This window comes from Triturus cristatus, chromosome 3_1 (assembly GCF_964204655.1).
Source record: "Triturus cristatus chromosome 3_1, aTriCri1.1, whole genome shotgun sequence".
Taxonomy (NCBI): Eukaryota; Metazoa; Chordata; class Amphibia; order Caudata; family Salamandridae; genus Triturus; species Triturus cristatus.
The window spans coordinates 48,937,065-48,949,588 of record NC_140583.1 but is presented as its reverse complement, the minus strand read 5'-3'; the positions used below and the strand labels follow the sequence as shown (position 1 = coordinate 48,949,588).

General features: G+C 45.5%; 1 protein-coding gene across 1 annotated transcript in view; it reads right to left on the bottom strand.

The window, feature by feature from the left end:
• The window catches only part of LOC146859673 (hatching enzyme 1.2-like), a 138,178-nt gene that overhangs the window by 20,356 nt on the left and 105,298 nt on the right, over positions 1-12,524 (bottom strand). The window contains exons 7-9 of the mRNA XM_085646279.1: positions 6,092-6,173; positions 3,956-4,083; positions 168-289 (exon numbers count right to left, since the gene is read on the bottom strand). Coding sequence (XP_085502405.1) covers positions 168-289; positions 3,956-4,083; positions 6,092-6,173 — 332 coding nt within the window. The remainder of the gene's footprint in view (positions 1-167; positions 290-3,955; positions 4,084-6,091; positions 6,174-12,524) is intronic.

Here is a 12,524-nt window from a genome sequence, read left to right as displayed (position 1 = left end):
GATTCTTGTCCTCCCAGCTGATGGACCACTGTAAACATAGTGACCTGCCTCAGCAGCTGCCTCTGCCACCTGTCAATCATGCAGGTACTAACCCAGTGAACTACTCTAAGCCCCACCCCCAGACAGATTGGACTCTTGCAGGAGGAAAGCGGGACTGACTTCATTACCTTATCACTATTAGAATGCAGTCGGATCAGGTAGACACAGTTGACGTTGTTAGGGTACGAGGAAGGGTTATTGGGTGACGTCAGGGTGTCGGTTGGGTCAGTGAGAAGAATGTTGCACAAATCTGAAACCAAATATGAAAATTAAATATCTTGAAACTGCACAATGACCCTGACAAGTAGAGCTTCAACGACTCCTACTGAGAATTTCTCAGTTATGTTCACTATTTAAGCAGGCATCTTATATCTCCACTAAGAAGAATCCCCTTGATCTAAACAATGATCTCTGTGGTCGTTACATGTCTTCACAGGGATATGAAAGCATGCAAAAGAATATAAGTAGGTACCAAAAACTAACCAGGGCACAATGTGATTCAACACAAACTGCCCTGGTAAAGATAAAACAGCAGTACGGGTAGGATAGGGTTTCGGAGACATAGATAAAAAAGAAACTCTGCAAAAACTTATTATTTTTCACCAAGAACAAAATCTTTTTATCACTCCACTTTCTCTGTGCTGGTCTGTAGTGAGTTATGCATTCAGATCAAAGCAACATACATGGTGTATATGGCTAAAAAGCCAATTAAACCTTAATTTGAACAAATAGGGTCATTGCAGAACTCGAACATTAAAACCATCTTTAACACCAACACGAGGAACATTTTTCCATAAATAAGGACATGGTGCTCAGACCTCAACAAGGTTAATAATGGTGAGATTTAGTCAGAGGATAAATGATGGCATTTCATCAGAAGTTAAAGAATGGGATCCCACTAGTGGATAGATGGTAGGATCCCATCAGTGAATTGATACTGGGATCACTGCATGAGATGAATTCCAGGATTTCATGAAAGGGAAAAGAATGTTGACTTTCCAACAAGGGTATGAATGCCAGGATAAAATCAGTAGATGAATTCTCAGATTCAAAAATAGTCAATGATGTGGCCTCATGGGTGAATGTATCCAGGATGCTATGAGTATATGAATGCTAGGATTCCAGTGTATGTCAGTTCAATCAAATTAAGGCACCAGTACTGAGATCCTATTACGAAATATGTCCTAGTATCTTATCAGGAGATTAGTAAGGATCCTGTCAGTAGACCACAGCTGACATTGTAGCCAGAAATAAATAGTTGGATCCTGTCTACACATGAATGCTCTGATCCAGGATACAGGATGCACCAAATCATTGGTAGTGGAATACTGGGATCCATAAGTAAATTTACGCTGGGATACCATCATTGATTGAATGCTCGCATTGCACTAGGGATGAATACGAGGATACAATCAGAAAGTACGTGCTGAAATCCAATCAAGGGAATAATGCTTGGATCCAATCAGAGAATAAATGTTGGGATCTGATCAGGGGATAACCACTGGCATCCCTTCAGGAAATACATGCTGGCATCAAGTCATGTGATAAATGCTGAGATCCCATTGGGAAACAGAGCAATAATACAATTTTAGTTGCCTGCCTTAGCTGAAGATGGTGAAACATCTTTATCATGGCTGATACTGTTAGATTTATCCCCTACATTCCATACATTTGACGACCACCTACTGCTTGACATACTAAGAAGGGCACTGTGTTGGATGCAGTGCTAGAATGGTTCTGATCATTTCCTGACAGGACAGACACAAAGTGTCAGGTCAGGACCTTCAAGCCATCAGGGAGGAAAGCTGAATGTGGAGACCCAAGGGTCCACACTCTCTCCACCTCTCTCTTGTTTTTCAAGATGGTATTTTTGATCAATAGAGCAAGAGACATGAAAAATTGTTTATTTACTGATAACATGTAGATCTATCTGAATGTCTGCGGCCCGAAGCAAGGGTACTTTGCCCTTAAAAAAAGGCCTAAATAATGTGGCCATGTGGATGAATAAAAGTGGGCCCACATTGAGTGGAGCAAAAACTGAGATGCTATGCATAGGCTCATGCCACAGACTCCTGAAAAACCTCACTTAGCCCCCTGACCTTATTTGAGACCCCATGCACCTTCACTAAGACATCTAAAAGGCTGGAGGTCATCTGGAAAACAGAATTGAACTTTAAGGCTCACATCAGCTCAGTACTGCTTCTGGTTTATTCAGGATAAGAACTGCAACAGGCATTGCTCTATATCCAAAACAAATATCACAAAATCATATCTGGTTCACTGAGTAATTCCATCCTGGATTAAACCAATTCCTTTATGAGTGGGCGTCCAAAAATCAAATTGCTAAGATGCAACATGATCAAGAAATGGTGAGATGACTTGTTTTAAAACTAGGGAAACATTGTCATTTATCAGCAGACATATTCATTGGTACCCATCCAAAAGCTATCCAGAAGGTCATCATCTTATCAGCAGGCTAGACTTCATTGGTAGCTATCCAAAACCCCTTTCCAAAAGGTCATTATCATCAACACAGCATTCCTGGTGTTTAAGTACATAAAGGAAACAGCACCCGACTGTGGTGTAAAACCACTGAACATCTTTCCGCCTGCACCTTAGGATCACGTGGCTTATATCTTCTTCGCATTGTAAGTACTGATATTCAGTAGAAGGGAGACTGCAGATTCTTGCTAGTTGACCCAAAGATTTTGAATGTAGAGTCTCTGGATACTAAGGATAGACATACTCTACTTACCTTCAGGAAAGCCTTAAAACATTCATGTGTGTTCTTTTTTTGCAGCACTTACATGCATATAGTATTTAATGCTATTTATTTAGGGAGCCTGGTGCCTAAACTCAATGACTTTTTTCATAGTGTGGACTCTACAAAGAATGTCCCATGCAGGATGATTTTAGTTGAAATTGAAGTGGAATCATTAAAAACATAATATAACCAGCTAGGAGAAGGGCAAGAATGCAAGGTCTCAATCAGTAGATGAATGCTCGGATCCTATAAAACATCAATGATGGGATCTCATCAGTGGATGTAGCCAGGATGCTATTAGTATATGAATGCTTGGATTCCATTGTGTGTCAGTCAAACTAAGCCATCAGTAATAGGATCCTATTAGGAAATATGTTCTGGTATCTTTTCAGAAGATCAGCAAGGATCCTGTCAGTAGACTAATACTGAAACCATAGTCAGAAATAAATAGTAGGATCCTATTTAGATACGAAGGCTGGGATCCACTTGTTAGCAAATTCAGGATCGACTGAATCTATGCTGGGAGATGAATGCTGTGATCTCATAAGGGAATAAATGTTGGGATACTCTCATGAACTGAATATTGACAATGAACCAAGGATAAATGCTGGGATCCAGTTAGGTGATAAATGTTGGAATCCAATCAGGGGAAAAATGCAGTTAGAGGTCATTATCTCATCAGCAGACTAGACTTCCTTGGTACCTATCCAAAAGGTCGTTATCTTCAACAAAGCATTCCTTATTTTTAAGTGCATCAAGGAAACAGCATCAGTCTGTCTGACATGCAGAGGAAGGGAAAATGCAAATTCTCGCTAATGGGCCTAAACATTTTTAATGTACTGCCACTTTATATTAACAATAGACATACTCTGCTTACCTTTAGGAAAGCCTTAAATATTTGACTGGGATTCTTTTTTGCAGCACTTACTTGCATATGCTATTTTATATCATGTATTTAACAACCCTAGCACCTAAACACAATAATTAATTTCATAGGATATGCTCTACAAAATAAAAGACAAAACCAATGTCCCATGATTTATTATATTGTTGGAAATTGATCTGAAATCATTAATAAAGAAAATGTTACAGCCTAGGAGGAAAGGATATTTTGACTGCCATGACATTTCAGAATCGTTCTGCACTCCTTACTGCACTGGTACAGGGCGTTGATTTTGGCAACATCTTGTTTGCTAAGCCCATTCCTCTGTCCGATAGGTACGTCAGGATCTGGCTTGGGGACCATGCTTGGCTGTCCAGGTTTGTTACTGAAAGCATACCTGTGGAAACGAAAACATCACAGGTAAAGGCCATCATGTATGTGCTATTATAATTCATTATTCACCCAAAAAACTATACAGAGAGTCCAGGTTCAACTACAGCGGGAACAGGTGGGGGTGAAATATTTGGTGTTTGCTTAAAGCATTGCATGTCTAATGCTTTTACTGAACTAGACCCCCGTAGATCCTGCCTAGCTCAGTCTAAAACTTCACAGTTCTCCATTTCATGAGCCTCTAAGCCATTGGTGGCAGTACACGCTCACCTTAGCGCCCTAAATCACAATCAGCAACTCAGATCCTTAAAAACCCTGATTACAAAAATTCCTCTTGTTGAGTCTTACAACATTTCTGCTTACGACAGAGACGTCAGCACTGAGGTATCATCCTCATATGATTCATCAACAATGGCGCTTCTACTCTAAACTGAGTATGTTACCCACTCAGACAGCATTTACCTTTTTTCTGCACCCATGGACTTTCCACTCTATGGTAACATGTTCACATACAGAGCGTCAATCCTAACCATTCATGTTCACCAACACAGCCATTATTATGTATCCCGCTTCACATACAGAGCATCAGTCCTAACCAATCATGTTCACCAACACAGCCATCATTCCGTATCTCGAACATACAGAACGTTGGTCATAACCAATCATGTTCACCAACACAACCATCATATAATACCTCTGCTTCATATACGGAGCGTCTGTCCTGACAAATCATGTTCACCAACAAAGCCCACATTCCGTACCCCTTTTCACATAGAGAACGTCACTCCTGACCAATCATTTTCACTGACACAGCCATGATGGCACCACTCTTCCTCATCCATGGACCTTCCACCCTCTGGGAACATGTTCACTGACACAGCCATGAGTCTACAGGCCTTTCTCACATTTATCACCTATGGCTTTTCCAAATTCTGGCATTCATGACTCTTCCCCCTAACAAACACAGCCACCATTCTGGTGCTTTTATCCACATATAGAGATTCCAATATGTACCAAGCTCTGATCCCTGTATCCACTCCACCACCAAAGGTGAAATAAACATCACTCTCTACTTCCCATTTCCAGCAATCTTCGTGCTGATTAAAGAGATCACATCAGAATGTGATCAGAATCACTAGGTAGGTGTGATTTAGGTTTTGATGGACAAAGGATTAAGGGGTGGAAGAGGACATTAGGGATGCCATCCCAACGGTACTCCATCTGTCAAATTTAGAATGGATCTCAGCACAGCAGTCATCTTGACACAATTAAAGGAACCATCATCACTGCAGTTCCTTTCAATTACTAGAGGTTTTCACCAGTTTTTGGGAATCGCACACTTCTAGGATTTTCCTGGTGGTTATGAACAGTAAAAAAATTAAGCTATTACCTCGTTCACCCTAAATAGGGCTGACATTGTAATGTCATTCCTCAGATGGCCACAACTTCATACACTATCAGAGGAAGTATTCCATCAGTAGAGTCAACAGGGACTCTGGGGGGTGGGGGATGCACATGGGGGTACCTATGGTACCCCCCTGCATTGCAATGTACAACGTGGCAGGCACCGCGCGGTGCCTGTCACGTTGTGCATTGAAAGGCACAGGCTGCCTTTTGCGGTGGGCGGTGCTCTCTGCACCGCCCCCTGCAATGTTGCAGATGCGCCATGCGTCCACCGCCCCCCTGCAGTGTTGCAGATGCGCCATGCGTCCGCCAGTGTGGTGGGCGCATGCTAATCAGGAGTGCAGGACCGCCGCACCCTCAGCGGGCAGTCCCGTTTCCCGAGGGTATGGCGGGCGGACAAAGTCTGCCCGCCATACTAATGGTGCCCATAGGGTCCACCCATCTCAAAATGAAGGGGGTCTTCCTAGGGTTTGGCGAACAATGTAGTATGTCATGTTTGCAACAGAAAACTGTCTGACAAAATCTAAATTAGGGTCACTGTCTATATATTAAAGCCTTAAATGAGAGTTTTAAACAGAAAATCTCTTCTTAGCTGAGCATCAGAGACTTACCTCCCATAATGCATCACCGAGGAGTAGTCGTATGGCAGGCCAAGGTTGTTGGTGTTCTCTTGGTAAAAGTTAATGATGTCTTCTGTTAAGATGAACAGACGGTAAAGATGAGTTAATGACAACTACGCCTGACAGGGAACATTCCAAAAAAGAGAATATCTCAGTTCACTAGGGGACAAGTCTGCTTTTGCCATATCTGGGGTTAACAATAGTCTACTGGCTAGGCTGTCAACTTTGGAACAGAATTTCAAATCTCAATTTTGGCACACGATCGAAAAGCATGTGATTTGAGGTAAATCACTCAATCGCATTAGCATGTGAAATTAAATTGTGTAATTCCAAATTTAAATCCTATCTGATGAAGAGCCCCATCTAGCCCCCTAGTGAGGTTCACACTAAATAAATCCGGGAGCGATGCATTGGAGTTTCGGCCAATCTTAAATATAACTCACTGTTGTCTTTTGAAGGGAAAATCATCATGTTTTTTCCTTATGAAAACATTTTTGCCTCATAAAGTGATCCAACTCCCTTGATGATCTTCAGTGTGTGTCCTTCACCCATCAGATTGTATTGTAGTTATAGGTGTAAAGTGCTTACTACCCCTGACAAGGCACTGAAGCACTTTATGCCGGAGAGCACACTGCTCCGGGCACTCAGGGTTTAGGATTAGTCTTGTGCTCTCAATAAAACCCTACCATGCACTTACTCCAGTTTCTTTGAGGCAGAGTAAATCATTAGGAGTTAGTGGTGATTATTTGGTAAGCGGATCAAGTATTTGGGTTCTAAAACATGATTTGTGGGATTAATACATGAAAGAGAAGATTATGTATTCGTTTGCGGAATTGACGTTCATAGCAGAGGGGATTTATTTGAAAAATGGAATAAAATTAGGACATTAGCAGTACTATATTAATAACGATTAAGGCAAACATACCTGTGACTTAAAATAGGCTGTGCTCAGAGAGGAGACATGCTGAGTATGAAAAATAAGGAGCTAGGCATTTAAATGAAAGGGAGAGCGGAGTTTTTCATGCAGAGGTTTGGGGCTAACGAGGAGGTTTTTGAGATGTGTGCAATCAGAGGATGAAAAAACTGCAGAAAGAAACACCATTATTTGTATGTGAGATAGTGGCGTGCGAAACAGTGATGCTCAAGGTGCTATACAACTCATCTGGACCCAGATGAAAAACACATGCTTTGTGTCAGGTTTATGTTGCTTTTCTAATGCAAGCCCAATGCAAAGTATTCAGGAGGGATTTACAATCCAACGCAATTGGCTTGTAAATTAAAGTTGCTTAAAGTAATGCACAGTTGCTCTATGCGCTGCTTTGCAATACTTTGTATCAGTGGTGGCTCCTCTATTAAGGAGGAGGAGTGTCACCCCACTGCTTCGCAGTAGGAAACATAAAATGATAATAACTCATGTTATATATCTTTTTAAGTTTCCTTCTGCTGCAGCAGCTTTCTGGGTGGGTCGGGTCTACTCCGAGGACAGAGGAGAAGGGTAGGAGTGGTTTTCCCACACCTAAGTGCACAATGACTGTTTGGTCTGCCCTCTCAGGCCACCCGATATGGTCATGCGCTTTTCCCATATTCTCCATGCAGGCTGCATTACAGCCTGCATGGAGAACATGCCCCCCTTCCAGCCCCTGGCTGAGCGCCGATACACTGCACTCAGACCAATCACAATGTTGCATTGCAGTGTTGTAATTGGCTATGGGGAGCCTGGGAGTTGGGTGCTTCCTGCATCCTGTATCCTGCTTCAGGACAGAGCAGGGAGGTGCCCTCACCCCCCTGCCTTTGCCTGCACACCACCACCCGAGTCCAAAAGCTGCAACTACTGCTTTGCATCAAGGGGGAATTCGATGGGTTGTGCATGGGCATTCCTATGCAACCATCCACATGTTTGGACATAAATCCTTATCTACAAAAAATTGTAAACTGGGATTTGAGCCAAAATCCTGCTCTTCCTCAAGAGAAGTGCATGAAGTGAAATTTTTCATTTCTTCTTGTTTTTCCTACTTTGCATCTGTGCTGCATTGTATAGCACAAAAGCAAAGTGAGAAAAGTCTCAAAGCGTACATTTTGTATTTAAAGGAACCATTTTCAGTACAAATAGAATGCTTCAGACAACGTAAACACTCTAGCCCTACAGCAGAAGGAACTCCCTATTGGTGCATGTCTGCCTAAAGTCTGCCACCAGCACTGGGAGGAATGTCTGACAGAATATCGACGGACAGAAAATCGACCTACAAAAACTTCCACACAAAAATATCGAAATCCAATCTACATAATGGTAAGTACAAAAATATCGGAAAAAAATATCGTTGTCAAAAATATCGATGTTAAAAATATTGTTTTAATAATAATGTAAAATTAAGTAAATAATACATATAATTAAAAGAAATATAGTTAAAACTAATACATATAGGTGCCGATTCCGATGCGGTAAAATAAATTCCCGTACGACTCGTATCCGTATATTTTTACGTACGAATCGTACAAGTCCCGTCCCACCAGTGAAGTACGATTCATACGTGAAAAATACATACAAATCGTATTGGGAAATGGTCTACGAGACGTACCCGGACAGTTTTACGTACAAATCGTAAAACTGAAGTCCGAGCGCATAAGTACGATCCGTACCGCCCTTCCGAATACACAAGCGTATGTAAATCGTCCCGTACGTAGCGAACTCCGTACTACTCATATCCCGGGTAAACTTGTGCCCAGGATACGAGTCGTACAGCCCCCCTCCCCTCGCGTATGTCCGCACGTACCCCCGTATGTCAGCACCGTACCCCCCATATGTCAGCACCGTACACCCCCCCATGTCTGCATCGTACCCCAGCCCCGTACTTGGACGCACCGTACCTCAGCCCCATACTTGGACACACCGTACCCCAGAACTGTACCCCAGCCCCGTACTTGGATGCACTGTACCCCAGCACCGTACCCCTGCCCCGTACTTGGACGCACCGTACCCCAGCCCCGTACTTGTACGCACCGTACCCCAGCCCCGTACTTGTACGTACCGTACCCCAGCCCCGTACTTGTACACACCATACCCCAGCCCCGTACTTGTACGCACCATACCCCAGCCCCGTACTTGGACGCACCGTACCCCAACCCCGTACTTGGACGCACCGTACCCCAGCACCGTACTTGTACACACCGTACCCCAGCCACGTCCCCCAGCATCGCGTATGTACAGACCTTACAACAACATTGCGTATGTACGCACCTTACATACGCGAAAACGACTCGTACTGAACCAGGACACTGTAAAACAGCACAAGGAGGGTCAATTTGACTCGCACAACACCACAAAACACGTCTACAGTAGAAAAAACATAAAAATGATTGACCTGGCACATCCAAACAGGCAAACAGAGGCCCAAACTCACTACCACCTCTTATAACACACCCACCAACATTTCAAACTCAGGCACACCCACAAATGGATCAATAAAAAGGGCCCACACACACAAACCATGAGGTTTTGCAACAGACTCACTGCAGCTACAGAGCACACCCCAACAACTGCACCCATACACCTTAACATATACACCTTCACACAAACTCCTTCACACATACCCCCTCTTCTCATTCCCACACACACCTTCACATTCACACCCACACACCCACAACCATCCACACCCTCACCCCACACCATGCCCACAGACAAGAATACAAAGTTCACAAGGGAGGAGCTGGACATCCTTGTCAACGAAGTCATCAGAGTCGAGCCACAGCTCTTTGGAACAGTGGTCAGACCGACCAGCATAGGCGAAAAATCTCGCCTGTGGCAGAGGATCGTCGATAGGGTGAATGCTGTTGCACCCATCAGAAGGACCAGGAATGAATGCCAAGACAGGTGGTACGATCTGCGGAGGGCAGTCAAGCGGAAAATGAACGAGGACCACGCCCAGAGCAACATCACTGGAGGTGGGCTGCCCCGCAGACCGGTACATTACCATCCCTGGGAGGAGAAGGTGATGGCCCTGCTTCCGCCAGTGGGAGTACACAGACTTCAAGGACTTCCAGAGCCTGGTGAGTACACAAACAACTCATGGAACATGGGGGAATGGCATCCACACCCCAACTACACAAAATGCACGCAACTACCCCCAAGCACTCACCAGACACAACCACACTCAAAAACAACGCTCATGCCACTAACATGTGTATGCCCCATTCACAAAGTAAGGCCATGCCATGTCCCAGGCAACACGAAGCACTAACCCAAGACTGGATGTCCGGGATGCTAGGAGGGTGGGGCTCACAAAACACATTGTTCAACTCTGAATCAGACACCATTGCCCTCAGCCCATATGGCCCAGGTACATACCCATGCACCATGCTCAATGCACAGGGACTGGCTAAGTACTGACAAGGTAGCTGACACTTGGCCCTGCTGTAGGCAGCACAAGGACCTCCTGTGAACACTGCAAACTCAAACACCAACATAACAAGCTCAGATATCTAGGACAGGAGCTCACACTCACTGTCATGGCAGCATGCTCCATGGGGGGACAGATACATCACCTGGGAGACCCACTGCCAAATCACACTACACCCACCAGCAGGCCCTGTCACACACACCCCTTACACAAGCACACACCCCCGGGGCAGCCAATGGATTTACCCACTCTCACAATGGACATGTGACACAACAAGATCAATCCATAGCCAAAGAAGCATCCAAGCCAAAAATCTACATGTCAAACACTCAGGAGAACATATGAATCTGTCCCCCGCAACATACCCATCCACAAGTGAACATTGAGGAGAATGCTAGGCACATACAACTACCTGGAGCAACTGTGCCAACTTGAATATGTATGAAACATGGATGTCGCATGAAACAGCATTAACATTGTCTCTCTCTCACACACAGGGCAACCTCATGGATCTTCCCCCAACAATGGGGGGAAGAATCACAGTCCCAGGCTCGGGAGGAACCTGAGCCCACCGGCAGCGACGCCTCTCAACACTCCGCGGATGACCCTAACCCACCTGGACCCTCTGGTGTCCAAGCCCCTGCAGCACCTGCTTCAGGAACATCTGTGCCAACCACCACCCCCATTCCTGCCACATCCCAGGAGACACCCAGGAGCCCTGCCCACACTGAACAACTGAGCCAGTCTGACCTGGAGGTACAAGGTTCGCCGGGCACCCAGGAGGAGGCAGACAACCCCGCAACTGCCATCCCTCAGGGGTCCCGTAGACCCAATGTGCCCACAACGGCAGGCCAGGCTCGTGTGGGCAGGGGTGGTGGGAGTGGAGGCAGGCGGAGGCGAGAACCTGACCAGCCAGCTGAAGAGACCGGTATGTCACACATATGCAACATCATGGACGCATACCGGCGTGACACCAGGGCCATCAACCAGGTAGTGGAGACCCTCACAGAGATTAAGAACCAGCAGGCCGAGCAACACGCCAGTCAACAAGAACACCAAGGATGGATGGAGGCAAGACTGGCTGAGCTCCTGGCGGTGCAAACGGACATAAGCCGTTCACTCCGTCGGATCGCCGACAACATGGGCAACCCTCCCTGTGCCACCAGGCGAAGACCACCACCAGCCACAGGGAGGGAGGAGGATTCGTCCGACGGAGCGTCCCAAACATCGTCAAGGCCTGCATCTGAGGGTCCCGCGAGGAAGGTGGGTCGTCCACGGAAAAGACCGTGAGAGGCAGCGGACCATCCACATCTCCCAGGTCACCTGGCTTGGCACCTGGCCTTCATGCGAAACAGCATCACCTCATTCACTGACATTCTCTGCCACATGGACTTGCTGGTCACAGTCTGACCAATGATGACAAACACTGTGTTCTGGACTCTGATGACTTCAAATGCCAAGGATCCCATCTCCCCCTGTGAACTTTGGATTCTAGGCCCACTGTATAGCACCTATTTGTTCCCAAAAAACACACCCCCCACCGAGAATAAAACTAAATTTCTTTAATTAGATGTTGCAGTCATTTTGCATGAGTCCACAACATACGTGTGGGGAAATGTCAAACTATGCCTGAGTGTTGAACTAACTCCAGCCATCCATACCCTGGGATCTGAGTCCGGTACAGGACACACATGGGTCACAATGTATCATCCAATACAGACATGGAGCACAATACTCACCTGTGATGTCCTCAAGCTGCTGAGGGGGGCTTGCAATACTGTGCGGACAGACCAATTTGGAAGAGTATCATTAAGGCATAGAGGTCATGGCTCATGTTGAGGTTCCCGGGGAGGGAGTCCCAGGTATGTTTGGCCAGGTGTGAGAACTATCTCCTGCATGCTGGAGTTCGGTGGATGTGAAGAATGGTGGCCAGGGCAAGGTTGGATGCACGGAGTTGGCCCAACGGGGTCTTGGATGACAGATGTCCAAGGTTGGTTTGGGGTCTGGGGTTGTGGACTGCCTCCTGAGTG